Source organism: Artibeus jamaicensis, unplaced genomic scaffold (assembly GCF_021234435.1).
Source record: "Artibeus jamaicensis isolate MK-2021 breed Jamaican fruit bat unplaced genomic scaffold, CSHL_Jam_final contig_685, whole genome shotgun sequence".
In the NCBI taxonomy this organism is placed as follows: domain Eukaryota; kingdom Metazoa; phylum Chordata; class Mammalia; order Chiroptera; family Phyllostomidae; genus Artibeus; species Artibeus jamaicensis.
In genome coordinates this window covers 19,515,361-19,538,648 of record NW_026521924.1, presented here as the reverse complement: position 1 = coordinate 19,538,648, position 23,288 = coordinate 19,515,361, and the positions used below count along the sequence as shown (strand labels likewise).

General features: G+C 44.4%; 1 protein-coding gene across 4 annotated transcripts in view; it reads right to left on the bottom strand.

Moving 5' to 3' along the window:
• Positions 1-217: 217 nt before the first annotated feature.
• RPN2 (ribophorin II) overlaps positions 218-23,288 on the bottom strand; it is a 53,991-nt gene continuing 30,920 nt past the window's right edge. For 2 of the 4 annotated variants that reach the window (XM_053671119.1, XM_037164379.2), the window contains 9 exons: positions 15,284-15,375; positions 13,575-13,689; positions 11,112-11,306; positions 9,785-9,871; positions 8,181-8,276; positions 6,552-6,627; positions 4,901-5,030; positions 3,396-3,443; positions 218-536 (listed from right to left, as the gene is read on the bottom strand). In XM_053671119.1, coding sequence (XP_053527094.1) covers positions 524-536; positions 3,396-3,443; positions 4,901-5,030; positions 6,552-6,627; positions 8,181-8,276; positions 9,785-9,871; positions 11,112-11,306; positions 13,575-13,689; positions 15,284-15,375 — 852 coding nt within the window. In that variant the 3' untranslated portion in view covers positions 218-523. Of the gene's footprint in view, positions 537-3,395; positions 3,444-4,157; positions 4,219-4,900; positions 5,031-6,551; positions 6,628-8,180; positions 8,277-9,784; positions 9,872-11,111; positions 11,307-13,574; positions 13,690-15,283; positions 15,376-23,288 lie in introns of all 4 variants that reach the window. The other 2 variants (XR_008392628.1, XM_053671120.1) reach the window with 2 other exon arrangements.

Here is a 23,288-nt window from a genome sequence, read left to right as displayed (position 1 = left end):
GCAAAAGAGGAGAGCCTTCGGACACCAACAGGGCGCACACAGAGCTGGTAACCAGGGCTGGGGAGGAAAGGACAGTGGCTTTTCCAGGTCAGAAGGCCCAATGTGAAAGGGCCTAAGAGTCCCCTGGCCAGCGTGTCAACAACGCTTCCCAACTAGGCCCTCATGCACGCGCCCCGGGAGTCCCAGGGGTCCAAAAGTACCACAATGAACTCATTCGGACCTTTGTCCCCATTATTCTCTTTATTCCAAAACAGACTTTTTACAGACTTCAACTGTTCCAATGCAACATTAGGGTAAGTCAGAAGTATTCACAGCGTCCTGCTAGGGCGTCCTGCTGAGGAACAGACTGTCTGGCCCCTCCGGCTCTGTGTGGGCAACAGAAAAACAAGCACAGTGTAACCACAGTGTCAACTTGCTTCTTCATAAACACAGTAATTTTTTCATTCCCCCTTTCAAACAAAATTGTTCTTGACTCCTCTTCTTGACATTTGTTTTGGGTTTTAGACTTTCCTTTCTTCTGGGACTAATGCGCTGTTCTGAAAGAAATCAGAAACAAACACAAAATTACTGAAGGGTTCAACTCACCATCACAGTTCCTAACTGGTCAACGGAGAGGCCAAGGTATTCTCCCACTATAAGATCCCACTGATAAAGGAATAACCCTTTTTCTATTAATTCTATTTATCTATGCCCCATCTCATTTCACAAGCCTGGAAGACAGCTAAACTAAAGCTGATGACAACTTCAATAAAAACAATGCAACAAACCTGACGATGACTAAGAAAGCAAGTGGGGGGTGAAAATGGAAGGAGATGAGGTCATCCGGGCACACCTCCCACAGTGCGAGGCTGGAAAGGCAGTGTCAGTTTTGAGCAGGTGAACAGACAGGACGGTGTCAAGAACGTGCATCTTCAATCTCCCAGACCCCAGGTCTGCCAGCCCACACCTGGCCCTCGTGTCACTTAGAAGACGGTGTCCTGATCACTGAGCACAGAAACCTGCGCGCACTCACCTTCTTGCCAGTGGTCAGAATCTGCGTCTAAACCTCGGTAAGAATGATTCTCGAAAATGGGACACAGAAAAATTTTAAGGGCGGAAAAAACAACACCACTAGATCTCTTTGCTCCTTCTTTCCCAAAGCTGCCTGTCCCTGGACTCTGAGAAGTAATGGGGAAACGTGAGAGCGAAGACGACAAGCCCGACACGGCAACCAGGAGGGCGCGGGCAGCAAGTTCATGCTCGGGTGGCCCCGGCGCACACAGGCAGGCGGCCGGAGGTGACCCGGCCTTGCAGAATGGCCGGCTCCAGTCCTCTTCGACAGGTGCGAGGGGCACGCCCAGGCCCAGAACTAGTCCTGAGGGCTGGAGTGAGGGCCCCTCGTCCCCTACCAACACTCGGAGGTTCCCAGCTTCCTTAAAACGTGAGTCCCAAATGTTCACACGGAGAAGAGAGCCTGAACCCGAAACAGGAACAGCTGGGGGCAGCGGCCCACAAGCCTCCATCTTGGCTAGGAAGTCACACCTGATCCGACCAATGTCTGTCCTCACACCAAAACCACCTTCAAAATCCCAGGTCCCAACTTCAGAAAGTCCTAACACCCGAATAATCAAGGGACTTCCCTCTCTATCAAGCAGTATGATTTGGGGGTAACCGGGTGGGGCAGACCATCTAAAAATCGAGAAAAACAAAATCAATCCTTAGTCAGTGTAAAGAATTAAAGAGCTCAGTGTTTAGCAGAAAGGACCAGTTCCGAAAGCAAATCGGACAGAGCAAGTATAATTTAGGACAAAACCGGAAACAGCCAGGGAATGAGGGTGGTGAGGAGGGACTAAGAAGGGGCACAGGGGCACTTTTGGGGGTGTGGAAATTGTCTGTATCTCAACTGAGATGGTATTTACTGTGTTAGTTTGTCAAGAATCACAAAATTGTACACTAAAAAGGATGGATGTTACTGTATATAAATTAAACCTACCCCCCCGCCCCCGCCCAAGCCAAATGTAGTCTTCTGTGCTGAGGACTAGACGTCCCCATTTATGCCCATACATCAGTGAAAGGCTCTCCAGTCTAGGCTTTTGTTGATTTTTCTTATTTCGGAGGATTGAAAACTGGATGGCTTCACTGCTTTGGCAGGGAGAGCCATTTCCACAGCAAGGGATGAGAGGGAACATGACTAGAAAATTCAAATACTTCCCTCCTCTTTTTAAAAAAGACTTCATGTATTTATTTCTCGAGAGAGGGGAAGGGAGGGAGAAAGAGGAGAGAAACATCAACGTAAGAAACGTTGACTGGTTGTCTCTTGAATACCCCCGGCTGGGGACCCGGGCCCCAACCGAGGAATGTGCCTGACCAGGAACTGAACCAGCAACCTTTTAGTTTGCAGGCTGGCTGGAGCTCAACCCATTGAGCCCCATCAGTCAGGGCGCTCCCTCGTCTCTGTTGGTCTAATACAGAAGTCAGCGAACTATGCACCACAGGCCAAATCCAGCCCACCGCCTGCTTCCTTGAGTGAAGTTTTATCGGCACACAGCCATGCTTGTTTGTGTTCACGGTCTGTGGTGTTCTCGCATCGCGGCGGCCGAGTTGAGCAGTTCTAACAGAGACTGTACGGCCTGCGAAGCCTAAAGTGCTCTCTGGCTCTTTGCAGAAAACTTTTGCCAACCCCTGCTCTAGAGGAGCTGATCAGTGAAGCATCAGACACTCTCTCCTTCCCTCCCTTCACCTCGCTTCCACGTCCGTCCTCGTCCTAGAGCTAATACCTGCACGGAGAATGGGTGATTTTCCACACATTTCAGTCACATGGAGAGCAGCCCTGATCCACACCCTAAGCTCCAGGAACCTGGGTTCTGATACCGGTTTTGCTCTGTGGCCACCCAGTCCATAATTTAGTCTCACCAAACCGCACTGTTTGGCCCAACCAAAAATCAGTGTTACAAAAAGGCCTAGAAACAGTGACAAGGTGTGCCAGGATTTGTCATCAGACCACCATGTAATGAATTTAGATGTTCCCGATGGGGTTCCCTTTTAAGAAGTCCAAGGCTGGGCCTGTCTTACCCTCATCTCTGTTCATCTATAAATATAGAGAGAGGGGCTTCTGTCTAAAAAGTACCCCTTGGGATGTAAGGGAGGATGGAGTCACATAGTGTAAGCTGGGTCAAGGCCGCTCTGCTGCGAAGTCCCCCCGGCAGCTGGGCTAAGTCAAGGGGCTTGGGCTTTTGCCTGAGGCCTGTCACCACCTGGACCAGGAAGTGGGAAAACCGCCTCCAAGTTCATCTCTGGCCGGGGGAGGAGTGGGGAGGGACGAGTGGGCTGCCACTCGGTAAGTAACTGACATGCATGAGGCAGGCAAGATGGGGAGGGGGCCCTGCTTCTGGGATGAGACCGCCCTTCGTCGTTACCGTAATGTCCTATATTTTGCCAATCTACTGCTCTGCTCTGCAGCGATCCTGCCAAAGGAAAGAAGGATTGAGAATCAAGAAAGGACAGTGAGAAGAGAAATAAGGTGGGGAAAGAAATGGCGAACACCCAACCAGAGCTTCCGTTAGGATCACCGACTTTCCCAGTGGCAGCACTGGTTCCGGCATTCACACAGAGGGCAGCGTAAGACTGGGCTTGACCTTTCTGCACGGGATGTGTGCAGGGGGAAGGGAGGAGATGAAAATCATGGTCTCTTTCCCCAGAAAGCAAACACAATTCTAGGATTGCAGATTAGGAATTCATGACAAGCAGGATTTAAATGAAATGTTTTCCACCCTTGTCTCCCCTTGATTTTGTTCGTCTTGTGTGGGCAACTCTGGAAAAGAGAGAGCTCAGAAGGGCATGGCCTTTGGCTCCCTGGGGCCTAGACTGGTTGCTGCAAGGGAACAGGGCTGTGCTTAGAAGAAACAGCCGAGGCCCTGGCCCTTTCTCAGATGCAATGCAGAGCTGCCAAGGTGAGGCTGCTGGAGGGGCAGCAGAATGAACCAGCTGCCACTGCCGGTGCTAAGGGAAGCTCTGGTGGAACCTGAATTACTACTGGGAAGTCCAGGAGCTCGTCGGGGCTGGGTCTCCTCAGTGAGGCACTCAGAAAGCTTACAAGGGAGACCCGAGCAGGGCAGGGAGGATTAAGTGTGGCTCTCCCGCCCACTAAGATCTCTGAGGAAGAGTCTCCCAGTTCTGACCAACTTAATCCGCAGCCTTGCTGGAGGGCACATTCTGAATTACATTCTCCCTGCAAAGGTCCTAGAGAGAGAAAGCAGGGCACGTCTGAAAATGCTAACTTCCAAAGGTGAAAGCAAACCTGACCTTTTCTTACTGACCTTTACGTGGCTGAAATCACCCAAGTCAAATCAATAACAAACACTTGAGACATATAAATTTGCCTCTAATCCAGGTTTAAGAGTCAAGCTGCCATCACACGGAGATCTTATCACTGTGTGAACCTAAGATCAAGACTGTCTGGTTCTCGGGCACGTGGCACCACCTGCTGAGCAGGGCAGCAGTTTCTGGGGAAAGTGCGTGGACCTCACGCTCAGGAGGAAAAGCCCCGGGAGCCTGTCGGAGGTTACAGAGGAGAAACTCCCCAGGGCAGGGAAAGGGGCAGGGCTCTCTGCGGCAGCAGAACATTTCCATACAGCCAGCACACTGAGGATGATCTTCTAACACGCTCTAATCCATTTTAATCTTCATAAAGTAGTTACATTCCTCTCTTGTTCTAATGTGGTTTTAAAACATTTAAAGCTGACTGCTGAGACCCTTTTCTGGCTCAAAGAGGCTTCTGCATCGGGCTGGACTAACGTGTCACACATGGCCCTAAGGACACGAGTCTTTTTGCCATGCACCCTCATTCAGAGAGTTGGGGGAGCACAGCTGACACCAATATTCCTAATCCCACCCCGGGGCCGTGGCCCACCCCTGGCCTTACCTTTTGATCGCCTGATGGGCCAGCATCCGATTGCCAGCCAGAAACGTCACACTGCCCAAGATAGCCAGGTACTTCAGGGTCTGGAACATGTTGAGCTGAGTCCAGTAGATGTACATGAGCCCCAGCATAGCTACAAAAGAGCGCCACGATGGCCGATCGAGTGAACAGTGACAACACGCTGGGGTAGAGGACAGCAGGCAGCAGTAACTGCTGGATCCTAAAAACGCCTGCCATTTCTAGACCAGCTTGTTCTATTCCTTTTATCCGACACTGAAGTACAGGTAACCCAATATGCTCGCCTCTAAGCCTTGGCTACCAAGAAATCCAGAGAAAAGCCAGCCAGACCTCAGCTGCCCTTTATCTGCAGGTTTTTTTTTAATTTTGTTTTTTTTTTAAAACATTACTGTTACATTTTGGATTCATTTTACTTCTCAAATTCTGAATAAAAGTATATGGGATTAAGTAATTTCCTTTTATAAAAAGAATTTAGGGATAACTGGCCACTGTGACCAGGAGGGAAGCGAGGGGGACTGAGAAGAGAGGCTACTGAGAAGGGCTCCGGCCTCTGGGCACTGACAGCCCAGGGTTCTGGTCCAGGCTCTGCCCTTCTGGCCGCTTATTTTCTCTGAGCCTAAATTCTCTCATCCGTCACACACGGGTCATACCTCCTGGCCCAATCGCCCCCACGAGGACTCGATGAGAATCAAACAGGGGACGCACACACAGAGCACTCCAGCAAGAAAAGTCCTGGCTGCGAACACATTCATCTCAGGGTTTGTTCTCGGCCTGACCCAAGAGGGCTACCACTCAAATCCAGGAACTGGGCTAAAGAGAAAGGTCATCCTGTCGACTGTGCCCAGAAGGAAGACAGATGAACTTCAGCGGGGGTTCCTACCCATTTTCAAGGTCGTGGGCCTCTGTGAGAATCTGATCAAAGCTACAGACCCGATCTTTCCCCAGAAAGAAACAGACACACATTTGCCTGTAATTTCAAGGGATTCATCTACAGCCCCCTACAGAAGTCACACACTTTGGACACAAGAGGGTGACTCCTGCAAGAGTCAAGGAAATGAGAAAAGAATATTGAAGACTTAGTGAAATGCAAGGCACCACTGATCCAATGGTGTCCAAAGTCTCTGAAAGGCTTAGCTGATTTGCAAATGGACTGTGTTGTTACATTTAGGTCCTGAGTGCTCAAGAGAACAATGCGGGACAGTGTGTCTGACTGGGGAAACAACTGTTTTCTATTACTGCCCAGATACAGCCGCCAGCAAATGTGAAGATCGATATGGTGGGCAAAGATAATCTTTGGAAACTGCATTAATGCTCTTCATCCAGGAAGATGGTTCAATGTAAAGCTACAGTAAGTGAGTAATCTCTGGAAATGAACAGGGCTATTAAATGAGGGTAAATGGCCTGCCAACAGTAGCCTAGTACAATGAAACCCAATCTAATGACAGCTGTTCTAAGCTGACAGCCCAAACAGGTTTATCATCGTATTAACTGTCCTAAAAGGCCAGGAGGAAGAGGGAAATGTTATACTATTAAGTCATTACAGTTAATAGGTTGTGGGTCTACTTTACAGGGTGTTTGCGTGGGCAGGCTAAATGTCAGAGGAGGTTAAATGGAATTAGCAGCCAGGAGTGCTTACCAGCGTGTCCCAGGTGAAAGATTATCGTGCTAGGAGCAAAAGTGAAGTTGGAGACATTGGCACCAATCCGGATCCACTAAATGATGGGGAGAAATAAATTAAGAAGACATTAGAACTTAAAATGGAGGCAACACATGGCAAGTCAACGCTAGTCCCATGAACAGCCCTAAGGGCTTAAAAGTTCACGCATATTTGATGGACTGGGAATTTTTCCAAGCAACAACTACTCTAAGTCCAAAAATTGTTCCCTATTTTCTTTAGAAAGGTATTCCAACACCTGCTCTCAAATGTGGTTGGGTAACTCGAACCCGATCATCATTTTTAATTATAGCAAAAATTCTTATTTTAAAACAGGTGGACCCATGAAGCCGAAGGGTCAGAAAGTGTGGAGTTAACCGGCACCCCTGCTGGTTTCTCTACGTATTGGTAAGATACACCTGCCCACAGCTGGGAGGATGCATGCTCTTTCTGTGGGTTCCGGGCCTTTTGAAAATTCTGATCACTCAAACAGGTGTCCGTACCCTAGGGTCTGATTTCTGGAAGCTTGCTGCATGCCTTTCTTTCAGATTTGGACTGACCAGGAATTCTTTTACTAAAATCAATGAATGAATTAGGAACATAGGCAATTTTCTAAAAGTAAAATCTCATGAGTTTTCCAAATTCTATGAACTTTAATGATATACATCTGTTTACAATTTTTAAAGAGAAAAAATCACTTGGTAAAAAAAAATTCAAAAAACATTAAAAAATCACTTGGTAAAAAAAACATTCAAAGTACTTTAAAATATAAAAGGTAGAATGTTCCTTTCTCATACTCCTTAGAAAGTCCTCCCCGCAGAGATGACCAGCACTAATAAATAACGCCTTTTCAAGGTTTTCACAGAGAGATGATCGCACTAAACATACTATTCTACCCCTTGTCTTTGTCACTCAGTAAGACACCCTGGCAGTCTTGTCATATCAGCACATAAACCTATCCACTCCTTTTTTTTTTTTTAGATTTTTAAATGTATTTATCTTTAGAGGAGAAGGGAAGGAGAGAGGGAGAGAAATATTAATCTATGGTTGCCTCTCATGTGTCCCCTCCTGGGAACTGGCCTGCAACCCAGGCATGTGCCCTGACTGGGAATCAAACTGCAATCCTTTGGTTCGCAGACCCATGCTCAATTCACTGAGCTACACCAGCCAGGGCCTATCCGTTCTTTTAATAAACTATGTAATATTTCATTGTTTGGATATACAGTAACTTGCTTTTATGAGGACTCCGAATGGCACTGACATGCAGAGTCTCTGTACTCTATTTTTATGCAGCTACAGCAATCAGGCCTTGGTTTTTTCATACTCATCTGACACTCCTACAGAAAGCATCCCAGTTCATATACCTTTACCATTTTTAATGGCCAGCAAGTACTTTCTCATGCCCCTTGTTAATGGAGTAGTTTATCTGGCTGCTCCCGATAGTGGGGAATTCTAGTTATTCTAAAACTTTCTGCCCATCAGTGCAGGTCACAGCTGCGGGACCCCTCTGGAGCTGTGCTGAGGCCAGAGCACAAAGCCTCCTTTGGAGCAGCTACATCTGCTGACTCTGGCGCCGGACACACGCTGCCCATGCTAATTAGAGCTACTCACCAGAGCAAAGAGCAGGAGCAAGGGAGAGAGGATCAGGGCGGTGAATGTATTAGACACCACTGTGGGGGGCCTCTTCTCAGGCTCACGAAACAGGTGCTGCCAACAGAAGTCACACAAAGAGTATTTAAGAACATGCCCTTCCCAGAAGGGGCTGCCATGATGACCAGGGACCAAAATGCCAGTAACAGTCAACATGAAGAACTGTCTCCCAGATGCTAAAAGCCCTTGACAATGCGTGGTCACCTAGCCTCTTGCTCTTCTCAGTGCTGGCTTCTGATCCCAGAGGTCTCCTTTCAAAGACACTACGCTAGTCCCAGCTCACTACCCAGCCGACCCGCTTTACCCCTTCAGACTCACTGCCATTTAGAGGTTGGGGATAGGCAATCCATCAAGCGGCATTCGCCAGGATCAAAGGGGGTGCCCAGGTGTGCGGATGGCCCGAGTGACACATCCAAGGCAGGACTCTGGGATTTCATAATGCTTCTGGGTTCCTGGGGTGGCACCGTCTATCACACTTGCTCTCTCACCCAAGTCAGCTAACTGGGGTTAACCTCACTCTCTTTAACAGAGGCCTACCACTGTAGCCTTTGGATCTTTTTATTTTAAGACTTTATTTTTTTTAGAGAGGGGAAAAGAGGGAGGAAGAGGAGGAGAGAAACATCAGTGTGTGGTTGCCTCTCTCACGCCACTAATTGGGGACCTGGCCCACAACCCAGGCATTTGCCCTGACTAGGGATTGAACCGGTGATCCTCTGGTTTGCAGGCCTGTGCTCAATCCACTGAGCTACATCAGCCAGGGCAGCCTTTGCCCTTTTTTGAACGGTGAAATAAGAGTAAGTAGTCTGCTTAAAACACGTCAACATTAATTCAGATGTAGTAAATTCCACATTACTACAGTAACATTTTTTCTCATGAATGCAAAATAATTCACTGGATGTATCCACCTCAGTTTTCTTAACCAAAAAAGTGTTTAACACTTTTGTAAAAGTGTTTATTTTGTAAAGTGCTTTAGAAACTTTTCAATGCCTTTCTTAATCCTTGTCCATGACCTACTCTGATCCTCATGGCAATCTTGTGGGCTGGGCTGGGCAGGAATGGCTAGTATTTGTGTGCAGGGAAGGTGAATCCCATAAGAGGAAGGACTCACCTTGGGGAGGAAAGCCCTGCCATCCCAGGTGAGTGTTCCACCTCTTGGCCCCATCAGCCCTGATTTTGCAGGAACAGAGAGAAAGAAAGCCAAACCCAGCTTTGCTGTGGCTATTCAAAGCAGTGATCTCAGAGCTGTGCCTCCCGATGTTTAGGAAAAACAGACTCGGGTTCTGAGGTTGTCTCCAATTATCTGCTTTCTGGAAGCTGGTCAATGGGCTCTCTGGGCCTATTTTCTCAGCTCTAGGATATTTGCTCTGCCTAATTTACAGGGTGGTGAGGGCCAAAGTATAAAGCACTATACAAAGAGAATTAAGAAGGGACCAGAGTGCCACCATCCAGGGGTCTGTTGTCCTGTCATTGTGTCCATTTCACATTCCTTCTCCATGCTTAGTGGAGAAGCCCCTTAAAATATACCTGAATTTTGGCAGCGTGGGTGGTTCAGTGGTTAAATATACCTGAATTTCCTGTTTTGGGGTAAAAAGGTTCTTCGACTGAACAGTGGATGGAGCATCTTCCTCAGGGAACTTGATGACCACATCAGCCTGAAAAGTTAAGAGCAGTCTTTAAAGGCACAGGGGCAGAGAAGGGAATAAGACTTGTCAGCGTGACAGCACCCCTACCCACACCTAGGACCATAAGTGAAAAAAGCTCCAAGCAGCCTAACCACTTCCGATCTATTAGTTGACAAATTGAGGCAGTAAAAATTTCAAGAACGAAATAAGTATTTGTTGAAAATGCTTTTTAGACTAAGAGTTCCAATTTTCAACTGGCCTGGTGAGCCCCACAGAGCTGCTTTAATACAAAACCCTCAGCCGGTACTCAAGCTGTTACAGCTGCAATCGGAAAACACTCTGTCCCTGGGAAGTGTGGTTTAGCAACAGAAAAAAAGAAAAAATGACAATGTACTCTCATGCAAAAAGCAGCCCAAAGTCCAGGAGAAGAAAGGGAGTTCTGAATACAACACAAGAAACGCAGCTGGCCCTGCGTCTTGCAGAGGGTGCCAACCACCACTGCGATTTGGCCACTGCTCCCTTTCCAACCTCCTCGCCTGCTGCTGCTGACCAGACTCATCAGGTGCACCAGTGAATCGGGCACCTCGCGCTGCACTGAATGCACATCGGGCTGTTCTGCAGGCCGTTCCTCGGTGATCACCCCCGCCCCATACACCACTCTGATAAACCCTTGCAATTCTTCAACCCCTAGCTCTAATGCCATGTCTTTCAAGAAATTTTCTCTCGTCACACCAATCAAAGGTGAGATATGTGGGTGACAAGCACTATGTAAACTACAACATGATATGCAAATGTTATTATTACTTTATTAGCATTTTGCATATCCTACAATTCACTGTCCCACACCATCCTGAATTACTGGAATTCAACCCCTCCCCAACCCCACGAGGCTATACTGTATCTCAAAGGCCACAGCCTTTATCTATGCATCCCCTGTAATGTTTTGATGTAATATGAAAACCTTCTTCCAGTATAACTTTTCTAGAAATTTGTAAGCACCTATGAAGGCAAATGTACACACTTCATTCATTCATGCATTCAATCAATCAGTATTTACTAAGCACCTACTATATGCCAGGCCATGTGCATCCCCTAAGACTCCTAACAGTGACAGCACACGGCCCCTCACCACCTCACCGGGAGTGTTTGCTGCCCCATGGAAAGCAGTGGCAAGGCTAGGGTAAAGAGCCCAGACCCCTGAAGGGGGCTGTCTGGGTCTGACTGTGGCCTTGTCACTCTAGTCTGGGTCAAGGTGCATTTAGGCACATACCACGTTCCACAGGATTGGGTTCTTCAAAGTGGCATCTCCGATGATCAAGTAGAGAGTGTAGGTGCCGGATGCAGAGTCAAATTCGATCTTTCTCTCGGAAGTATCCAACTCAAACTTGTATACATTCTTGCTGTCTGGCTCAGCAACAAACACCACTTCCTGGCCAGTCTTCTGGTTATGAAGTCGGACAAATGTCTGGATGGAACAATAATATTGTGTTTCATCTAGTAATTTCAGAACTCTCTCTGGGCTCAATATAGTCAATAAGGCTGTAGACTGTTGGCTCCTTCACCATGGTAGGAGCTCAGGGCTCTGCTAGAGCTGCCTGACAGAGCGCAAGGAGTGGCCATTCTACCCTGGTTCGTTCATAGCTCAGGGAGCAGAGATAACTTTTGCTAGTATGAGAAATTTAACTTAGAGATGCAGCCAATTCTCAACTACTTGGAGGCTGAACGCCCAGTTTGTGGATGATTTAAGTCCTTTGCTGTTGTTGCAATTTCTTCTTCCTGCCAGCCTTTTGGCCACTTCACTGCCCAATTAACTTCTTCACCAGAGGGTAAGAAGAAGGGAAATGAGGTGGAACTGTAAGAGGCCCCTTTTCAATTTCCTAGTGCCTCCAGCTAAAGATTTAGTAGAGCAGGCTTGGGAGATTGATAGCAAGGCAGCGCTCTAATCAAGCAGAGCAGCCTGGTGCCACCGAGAACACCCAGGCTCTGAAGACAGACAGATTTGGTTCCACTACTTATTAGCTGGACAAGTTACTTAACCTCTTTGTGCCTTGATTTCTTCATCTTTAAGATAAAAAGATTAAATTCAACATGTAGTGTAAAGATTCCTCATAATGCAGGCAAAGCATTTAGCCCAGGACAGGACCTGGTATTGAGCTAGTCAATAAAGAGTAGCCGATATTGTCAATACGATGGGACCAGTCTATTCACCTTATCCCCCAATGACATAAGAAACAAAGGTTTCTGCACATTAGAACTACAGCAAAATGACATCCACTCAGAGCTCTTTGAAGGGTTTCAAAATAAAGAATTCAACAAGGCAGGTATATGGTTCCATTTTACAGATCACAAGGTGTGTGGACTGAATGAGTTACATGGTCACACAGCCAGTGCTGGATCCACAGAGAAAAACATAAATCTCATCTGTTACTCTACACCTGGGCAACAAAAACCCATCAAAGTATTTAGGGAAAGGGGTCTAGAGACGTGAAGCATCCTGACTACAGAGCCCTGGCCAAGAATGGGATTTAGCAGCCCGGATGGCCTGATCTTCCTCCTGTCACAGCCAAGCACAGGTGACAGCCAGCTCATCTGCAAATCGCCATCTCTACCTGGGAGGTCTCTAAGCCATGGTTTCCATAACAGAATCTTGGATGAAGCAAGTAATCAGTTAAAGCTACGTTTCCTCACTAACTCTAACCCAAACCCAAAGCTCCCCAATTTAGTTTTATAACTTCTTGTCTTTGCATTTTTTCTTCTCTTGCGCTGTATGGTTGGTAAATGTCATTCTGAGATGAGACACAAAATGCTGAGAGGCTGAAGTGCTTAAAGCTGGAGAGCCATGGCCCTAACCGAGCGCACCAAGCAAGCTCTTTGGAGCTCGGGGTGGAAGGGAGAGAGGAACAGAGAAGCTCCAGAACGGTGGTTAGGCATCCACTCTGGGCCTGGGCATAAGCGCAGCTGCTGCAGCTACAAGAAATGAAAAGCAAAAGATGTCCAAGTAAATTCACCCACCTCAGAGGTCTGCTATGAAGCCGCTCCTTAAGCAGGAACACAGGTCTGCCAGCTCTTGCTAAAGTATTGCTACAAAGCACCTAGAGCAAGGTTCCTCGGTCCTAGTCTCTCCTGTCTTTCAGCGTTCAGAGTACTTATCTGAATTTCCCTTTACAATACAACCATGGATGGGGCAGAGCTGAGAGCAGTTAATTCCAATCAAGGGGGACGACACGGGTGAGGGAGAATTGTGCATGAAAGGACACAAGACCCTATCAGAGTTTCTGGGGAAAGGGCCTGGTTTAAAAATCTTTTAAAGAATAATTAAAGGAAGCCTATTGTTTTCATAATATGAAGTAGGCACAAGCTAAAAAGAGAACAAACAGAAAATCTGCTTTGACCAGGACAAAAACATGCCTTGGGTCTGCTGCCTAGGTTTTTCCTTTTTTCAAAATTATTTTAATGTCTAATATTTGGTGTTTTTGTTTCTTTCATGAAGGAAGGGGAAAAATCCTCAATTAAGTGCTAATCTTTGAAAAAGAAGAGTGTACTCCAGGTTCAGGGTTACAACCAGTAACCGAGACAGGGCTGTCAGGCAGGAGAACCCAATGGACCGTCGGGATTCAGAGGGAAGGTCTGAAAGCAGGGATTTGGAATTCTCTCTAGTCAGTTATCTACAGATCAACAACTCAAGTGCACTGTAATGTTTCAAGCCAACAGAATGTCTGAGCTTTTTCCTGACCTGGTGAGGTGTGAGCTCGGCACCCGTGTTCACGTCCACCAGCTGGAAGAACAGAGCAAAGTTCTGGTGGCTATCTGCGATGAATGTGCCCTTGGCCTTGGCTGGGTAGGTCACCCTGAAAGACACATGTATAAGGTAAATCTTCAGAAAGGACCTGCATATGTCTAAGAATAAAGTGAAAAACACAAACTTCATTGCTTAATCTTCCCTCTTTCATTGTAACACTGTTCTGTTGTGGACAGATTGAAATAGAAAATCGTCTGTGGCCAGAGGCAACTTGGATCCATAAAGCTGGGACTGAGAAAAGCACATAGTCTTTAGCAGTGTCTGGGGGAAACGTTGTATGTAGATGCTCCAGGCTTTTACTTCCAGGACCTAAGAATGTCAAGTCAACCAAGTCAGGAACCAGTGGGGCTCACGTGTTCCCCTGCAGGCATGCAGGTGGACTGAAGAGCTGAGCAGCAAAACCACACAGAGAAATACGCACAGGATCAGCGTCAGCCGCACGTGTGAGCAGGTTGGGAGACGAGGGGGTAGGAGATGCAGAGAAAAGAAGGGTCCTTATAGCTTTTTCTTTTCTTTTCTTTTTTAAAAATGCTATATTTTTCCCAGATACTGTTTCAATTTATTTTCCTCTCTGAAATTGAATTTTAAAAAGTCGTTTTCTCAAAAGGCCATCTTAATGAGAAAACTGTTCTTTTCACAGCTATTTCCTGGGATTTTAGGTTAAAATGGCCAGGGGACAGAACAAGCCATATGGTTACAGAGCTCACAACTGGCTCTATTATGTATTTAGGCTCCATATTTACTTATGAATGATACCAACTCCTCATCTACATAGAGCATTAAACTTTGCAAACCACTTGCACAGACATTATTGCAGAATCCACTGCAATCAAGCTGCAATCTCCAGTGTCACTATGAAAATATCCAAGCCAGAGGCAGAAGGCTGAGCCCTGTCACAGGACATAGAAGTGAACACTTCCCTTCCAGGCTCTAGCTAGTAACATCCCAAATGGCCTTGGGGGTTCACCTACTTTCTTTGACACATATAGCCACCCCAGTTGAGTCCAGCTGGGGGTTTGACTATACTGAGAGGTATAGATGGGTCCCCAAAATAAGGATCTAGGAGAGGGCTGACAAATGGGCCTCATACAGTGTTCTGGTCCAACTCCGATAAGTTGCTAATGGTTACTTAGAAGGTTGTGTTAAAAAGGAACAAATGCTATGGCAGATGGATGATACCTTCTATGAACTGGAGAAAGGGAACTGTAGCCCTAATGCTAGATGTCTGCCATCTCAGTTCTCAGGACCTATGAGGCTTCCAACTTTTTGTAGCCATGTGTGGGTCAGAGAGTTGCCATGAGGCCACTAACAGCAACTTCAGGACTATGCAGATACACATTGCACCAGAACATAAATTAATACACTGCTCCCTTCACTGAAAAAGTCCTTGAAAAAACTGTCATCGGAATTAAATAATGTGCTTGGTGACATAGCTCACTGACTCGAACTTACACTCTGAAATAAGCTCTTTATCTCATGGGCTGGTTTGCCCAAACTGACCACTGGTATAGACATCCCCCCAAACTGCTTGGATGCCATGCAGCATCCCTGGTGGTGTGAGCTGGATCACTGCAGACACAGAAAGGGTACCTAGAGGGGCTCGACTCAAGCCTGACTCCACGTCCAGCAGGCATCCCACCTACCGTGTGGTTTTGGGGGCAATGCTCTGATCCTTATCCACAGTGGAGAGATCAACATTGGTGATGCCAACTTCAGTTGAGATCTTGACTTTGAGCTAAAGTGAAACAAAAGGAAATCTCCAAGTCAACTGGTAGATGTGCCAGGAATTAATACACATACCCAAATTTTTCTCTTAAAGGTGAGTGGAGGCATGAAAAACTCCTAAGATAGGAAATTTTCAATGATTTTAGTAAAACTGACCCAATCAGGCAGTATTTCCACCTCTCCCATCCTGAGGCCCAAAAGTAACTCCTTGATTATTATCCCTTCTTCGGCTTTGGTTGGACCATGTATGTTTAAAAGGAAAAAAGTAAGGGGAAAAAATGGATTTTTTTCTTCTGTCCTTTAAAATAAATAAGGGGAAAAATCCTTAAGCAGTACTTCACATAACTTAAATCAAAATCAGTAAGTACTCAAATGTAATGACAACGAATGTTTATTGAGCATTGAAAGACAATGACTTTACAAAAACTACCTCATTTAATCCTCACAAGTCTGTATGGTAGTGCTATTTCAGGTGAAGAAAGTTGAGTCCATGTACATAGGCACCTTGCTACCCACCTTCCCAGAGACACTTACTCTGTGCCAAGCAGACGAAGTCTGCCCATGAAGACCTACGACACACTAAGACAGTGTCTGTACCATGCACCACGTACTTCTGGTTCTCCTAAGCATGTGACAGAATTGTACTTCCCTGTTCCCCTGGAGTCAAGTGTAGCCACGTGACTTGCTCTGTCCAGTGAAAAGTGTCACTTTCAAGTAAAAGCTTTGAGGTCAGTGTGTGATTCTCTTCTCCTCTGACATGGACAATGTGTAGAGAAAGGGGCTTGCTCCTTAAACCTGGGTCCCAGAGTAAGAAAAACATGAAGCAGAGCTCCCATTTGACAGACCAAAGATACCTAGCATGGGCCAAAAAAACTTTGTTTCAAGGCACTGAAATTTAGAGTCTATTTTAAGCACAGACCAGTCCATCTTGATTCTTCCTATGTTTATATTCTATACATTCTTTATAAACATTTTCCCAAAGAGGAGTTTGTTGATGCCAGTAAACAAATTTTAAAAATCAGATTTAAAATAAGTATAAAATTCTAAGAGACACAAAACATTCTAAAAGTCTGTTCATGGGGAATTTTTACTTTAAGATATAAGTTTGAATGTGCAAATTATGCAAACAAACCCAAGGAACTTTTTATGTGCAAACATCTGTGAGACTCCCAAATATTTGATAAGCTTGAATGTAATACTTAGGGAAATCTTTGCCAAATCCACTGGCTTACAGTCTAAGTCAGGACCAAAGAATAGACAGAGAGCTGGGCAAATAACTGAAGGATAGTTTCAGCATTTTTTTTTTGAGCTCCCCAGGCAGGGCCTGGTTTTCTTCTCTCTTTTGTTTTAGATTCTTTTAAAATTTATTTATCTTTAGAGGGAAAGGGAAGGAGAGAGAGAGAGAGAGAGAGAAACATCAATGTATGGTTGCCTCTCGTATGTCCCCTCCTGGGAAATAGCCGGCAACCCAGGCACGTACCCTGACTGGGAATCGAACCACGATTCTCTGGTTCACAGGCCCACGCTCAATCCACTGAGCTACACCAGCCAGGGCCTAATTTCAGCATCTTTTTAAAAAGATGAATAGTGGAAGGACAGCAAACTCACAGTTATCGACAACCACACCTAAAACAAGAGCAAATTAAGAGGACAGCTAGATCAGGAGTGAACCATAGAAATGAAGGTCACGTGGAGGGTTAGCAACAGGGGAGTGGAAGAAGGAGAAGGTGGGAGAAGGTACAGAGAATAAGTACCATAGATGGTAGATAGAAAATAGATAGGGGGAGGGTAAGAACAGTAGGGGAAATACAGAATCTAAAGAACTTGAGACACATATTCATGAACTAAGGAGGGGAATGGGGGGGGAGGGGTGTGCAGGGTGGAGGGGAACAGAGGGGGAGAATAGAACAAATGTAATGGCATAATCAATAAAAAAATTTTTTTAAATAAAATGTATTATCAAGGTGTGACAGCCTCAAATCAAAGGCAAAGAAAAATTAAAAAGGGATAAAGATGGCTATCAAGTAATTCTTTTTAACAGCTTTCTATTCTGCCACCATAATAACTATTTTGTGACAACAGTCTCAACTATTATCAGGTTGAGTATGGGTGTTCTGTTGTGCTTCAAAAAGAAAAAAACAATCTGAAAAGATTTATTACTGGAAGCTATAAAGATATTATCTCCAACTTTCTGAATACACAGCCACCTATTGGCAGAATTATATTTAGCATCACTGCTTGTCACTGACTCTAGACAACTGGGTGAATTATGGCAGTGGAGGAAAACAGTTAGCCTTCAAGTTGAATAATTCCGCAAGGACAGAGCTGGGAGCCTCCCTTTTGGCTCTTTGGGCTCTATGCTGAGCAAAAAGGTTCACAACTCATACAGGGCTCAAAACAGAGCAGGCTTTGCTACATACAGCTCAACCCAGAGAGGCAATGACACCACTTCCACCTGAAGAAAAACTAAGAGTGGAAAGTTCAAACAGAGAAATAGCCAAAGAGCCCTGACCATGTGGCTCCATTGGTTGGGCATCATTCTGCAAAGCTAAAGACCTCTGGTTCAATTCCTGATCAGGGCACATACACGCCTGGGTTGTGGGTTTAGTCTGCGCAATAGGGGTTTGTGCAAGAGGCAACCAATCAATGTTTCTCTTGCTCTCTGTCTCCCTCCCTTCCTCTCTCTCTAAAAATAAATACGTAAAATATTTTTTTTAAAACAAAGTAGTCAAAGACCTCTGATCAAGCTATTGACTTGTATTTAGCAAGACACCCCCTGAGACCACTTTCCCTACATCCCCCTAGAATATAAGGGGCACCTAGATGCAGGGGATATACAGAGATGGCAAGATGTACTTCCTGTCCTAAAGGGAAGCATATATGCAAAGCTAAATTAAAAGAGATCAGGCTACTGCTTTAATGAGGGATGTGAAAAGTGCTACAAAAGCACAGGAAAATGACTGTGACGCAAGTTGGCCTTGGGGTCTCCCTGGCTAGGGGGTACAAAACGTGCAGCAGGAGGCCTTAGGCAGTCCTCCCGTTTTTGGAGAGGTAGGAGTTTAGCGATACCCCATGCTATTAAATAGTAATAATAATCTGTCTTCATAGTTACTCTGTATTCTTCATCAATACTAATTTTCTCTTCACTCCTGTCATTCATTCTCTTAAAGACTCACTCATTTAATATGTAAATGTGATCTTAAAATCATCATCCCACCTTAAATGTCCATAAATAGAAGAAAAGTTAAAAAAATAATGGTACATGTACACTATGAATTACTGTGGAGCAATTCAAAAGAACAGGTGTCTTATGGACTCCTACATCTGAATACACAACCATCTATTGGCAGAACCATATTTAACATCACTGCCTATCACCAAGTCTAAGCAACTGGGTGAATTATCGTGGGGATGAGGAGAGTGGGAAGGGCCATCAAGTTGAATTGACCCCCAAGGGAAAAACTGGAAGCTTCTACTTTGTGACAAAAGCAAACAAAGCAAAGAATACAACTGCTTACAGAATGCGCCCTTTGTGTCAGTAGGAAAGGCTATGCAGACAGGCACGGTTCATAATGGATTCCCTCTGAGGGATGGACTGAAGGTGTAGAGAAGGCTCTTATATGTCATTATCTATCTTTTGGTACCTCAAAATTTTTAACTACATGTATATTTTACTCTTATTTTTTTTAAGTATGGATTACCCGAGCAATGAGATTTTGTGCTATGTACCTTCTTCTTTATAAACATTTTTGTATAAAAAAGTAGCACCCAATATATATAATTTTAAAAATAATTACTCTTCCTTTCAGCAGATAGACATACACAAACTGATGTCTAAAAATTTGTGTAAGACTCCTCAGGTTTTCATTTAGAATCCTGACTACAAACTTGCAACAATAACATGGTCACTAAGGCTTGCTAATCAAGATTCAATTGTGTTTGCTATAAAAACATCCTAAGCACTCCCGAACAACATAGATACGGGGAATGGCAAGGTGCAGTGAACTCGAGGCATTCTGGGTTTGCTCTCGCCCTAATTCTAAAAGGCCCCCTAAGCTGCAGCTTTCTTTATTGCACAGAAACGCTGCAGGGCTGTCCTTAAATAGGGAACAGCTTAAAACAAGTCCTTCTGCTCCTAAAATCTTATTACAAATAGGTCTCTGAAAACATTTAATAGAAGAGCATTTTTATGCTTTTAAAGCAAACTGAGAAATAAAATCACTGGAATTTTTTTCAAAGCTCTGCTGTAAAGGGTTCAGGGTAGGACCCCTGTTGGTTAGCTGCTTCTTCCTTTAAAGGAACGCTGCAGGGTTAGTTTTCATAATAGCAAAGGGCATTGTTCAGCCACTTTAAATGCAGCTCAGCCTGTTTCGCAGTGAGTCATGCTAAGTCCTTTCTCTGCCTGCACTGCATGCCACATACACCTCAAAAAATGTTTTAACTCCAGGAAATGCAGTCTTTCTGCTGAGTAATAACCCCCTGTTTAGCTCATTACTGTCAAAAATGATGGTGCATTAGAGGCAATTAATGCTAAAGATAGTTCTAAAACCCATGGTCCCCATGACAGGCAATTCCAGTGTCAATGAGTGTTTATTACAGGCCTTCCACACCAAACCTCCTTGAATGTACTCTGGACAATGTCAAGCGTCTCTCAGGAGAGTAAACAGGACCTGCTGAGCCACTCTAAGGTTATAAATGTGACCATTACTGAAATACCATAAAGTTTAACAGGTGCAAGAGGTCACAGCATGCACACACAAAAACACATATATAAAGATCTAACGCAAAGAAGAGAAAGACAGGAGATTGTGTAATGTATACTCCATCACTGTGAAGTAAAAGGGCAGCAAGGGCTTCAATGGGGGCTTATTTCATTGCATGAATAACAGCTATTAACCATTTCTGCTATTTTGTACTTAGATAATTTCCCCAACAACCACAGAAACACTTAAACACCAGACTTGATGTTTGCAGAAAAAGCCAAGCTATTATAGTAATCAAAAACAGCATAAAAATGCAGACTAATGAAACAGAATTGCAAGTCTAGAAATTAACTCCTTTAGTCTAGTCAACTGTTTTTTGACAAAGACCCAAAGGCAATTCAATTCAATAGGGAAAGAAGAGTTTTTTCAACAACCGGTGCCGAGACAGCCAGCTACCCTTGCAAAAGAAGAAAGTTAGACACATACCTCATACCATATATAAACATTAACTCAGCCCTGGCTGGTGTAGTTCAGTGAATTGAGCGTGCGTGGGCCTGCGAACCAAAGAGTTGTCAGTTGGGTTCCCAGTCAGGGCACATGCTTGGGTTGCAGGGCGAGTCTGGTCCCCAGTAGGGGGTGCATGAGAGGCAACCACACATTGATGTTTCTCTCCCTCTCTTTCTCTCTAAAATAAATAAATAAAATCTTTTAAAAATTTTAACTCAGAGTTCCATGGAGACGTAGATAGAAACCTTCACTTCCTCTCACAACCAAAAGAAGGATAACAATCAATATAAAATCAATAAACAATCAGAAGCACCAGAAAATCAAACTGCATGGAACTCCAACAACCAAGGAATTAAAGAAAAAATCAACCAGAACAATGAGACCGGTAAGGGGACCTCTCAGGTGGGCAACTCAGAAAAACCCAAGCAAACCGTGGTGAGGCGACTAAGGGGCGGGGCTGACCACCAAGCTCCCCTGAGCTTCGAGGAAGGGACTGATTTAAGGGGGAAACTGAGACTCAGAGCTAACTGTGGGCTACGGCTGGAGTTGCGGTGATGGGAGATACTACCAGTCTGACTCAAGAGTCTGTTAGAAAGTGCGACAGAGACAGCAGGCGAGCTTGCATTGCTCCTTCTCTGCCCCGCCCCCCACAGGCAGCAGAGCAAAGAGGGTTGCCCTGCCTGGGTGAATACCTAAGGCCCCGCCCCTCACAACTTATCAGGTGCATCAAGACAAAGAAATATGGCCCAAGTGAAAGAACACAGCAAAACCTCAGATCTAAACCATAAGGACACTGCCAACTTAACTTATGGAGAATTTAAAGCCCTGGTAATCAAAATGCTCACAGAACTGATTGAGCTTGGTCAAAAAAAATGAAAAAACAAAAAAAAACAAATGAAAGATACCCAAAATGAAATAAAGCAAAATATTCAGGGAACCAACAGTGACAAGAAGGAAACCAGGATTCATAGGAACAATTTGGAACAAAAGGAAGAAATAAACATCCAACTAGATCAAAACGAAGAAACAAGAATCCAAAAAAAAATGAAGAGAGGCTGAGATTCTCTGGGACAACCTGAAATGTTCCAAAATCCAAATTATATGGGTGCCAGAAGGAGAAGAACAGCAGCAAGAAATTGAAAACTTATTTGAACAAATAATAAAGGAGAACTTCCCCAATCTGGCAAAGGAAATGGACTTCTGGGAAGTCCAGGAAGCTCAGAGTCCCAAAGAAGTTGGACCCAAAAAAGAACACACCAAAGCACATCATCATTAAGTTACCCAAGATTAAAGACAACAAGAAAATCCTAAGAGAAGGAAGAGATAAGGAGACATTACCTAAAAAGGAGTTCCCATAAGGCTATCAGCTGATTTCTCAAAAGAAACCTTATAGGCAAGAAGGGGCTGGAAAGAAGTATTTGAAGTCATGAAAGGCAAGGACCTACATCCAAGATTCCTCTATCCAGCAAAGCCATCATTTAGAATGGAAGGGCAGAGAAAGTGCTTCCCAGATAAGGTCAAGTTAAAGGAGTTCATCATCACCAAGCTCTTACTATATGAAACATTAAAGACACTTATCTAAGAAAAAAGATGAAAAATATGAACAATAAAATGACAACAAACTCATAACTATCAACAAATGAACCTAAAAGGAAAGAAAAACAACTAAAACAAAAACTAAGCAAACAGCCAGAACAGAAACAGAATCAGAGAAATGGACATCACACAGAGGGAGTTCGGTGGGGAGGGGAAGGGAGGAATTTTGCGGGGGGGGGGAGGCGGGGGGAGGTACAGGGAAGAAGAAGCATAATTAGTAGGCATAAAATAGATAGGGAAAGATTAAAAATGGTACAGGAAACAGAGGACTCAAAAAACTTACATGTACAACCCATGGACATGAACTAAGTGGGGGGAGAATGCTGGAAGGTTGTGGGGGCAGGGTAGAGGGGGATAAAGGGGAAAAAATTAGGAAAACTGTAATAGTATAATCAATATACTTAAAATACTTTAAAAAAATCAAAAATACTTAAAAAATTAACTCAAAATGGACCAGAAACTTAAGAGTTAAACTATAAAGTTCTTATAAGAAAACAGAAGTAAATCTTTTATGAGGTCAGATCAGGCAATGGCTTCTTAAATATAACACAAAGCACAAGCAGAGTAAGAAATATAAATAAACTGGACTTCATCAAAATTAAAACTCTTCGTGCTTCAAAAGAAAACAAGGGAAAAGGCAGCCTATAGACTGTGAGAAAGTATTTGCAAATGATGTATCTCATAAGAGACTTATACCCAAATAATAAAAAGAAGTCATAAGAATATAAAGACAAATAATGTAATTAGAAAAAAAACCAAGAGGTGTACACATCAGGAAGGAAGAAATAAAAAGAGCAAAAAAATATCTTTAATGGATGAAGGATCTGAATAGACATTTCCCCAAAGATATACAAATCACCAAGAAGCACATGAAAAGATGCTCAATATCATTAGTTAACAGGGGAATTCAAATCAAAATCACAGTGAGATACTACTTCACTTAGGATGGCCAGAATGGGGGGAAAAAGACAGTTAAGTGTTTATAAGGATATAGAGAAGCAGAACCTCCCTACATTGCTAGAGAGAATGTAAAATGTTGCAACTTCTTTGAAAAACAGTTTGTCAGTGCCTCAAAAAGCAAAATACAGTTATCACACAACACAGTAATTTCATTCCT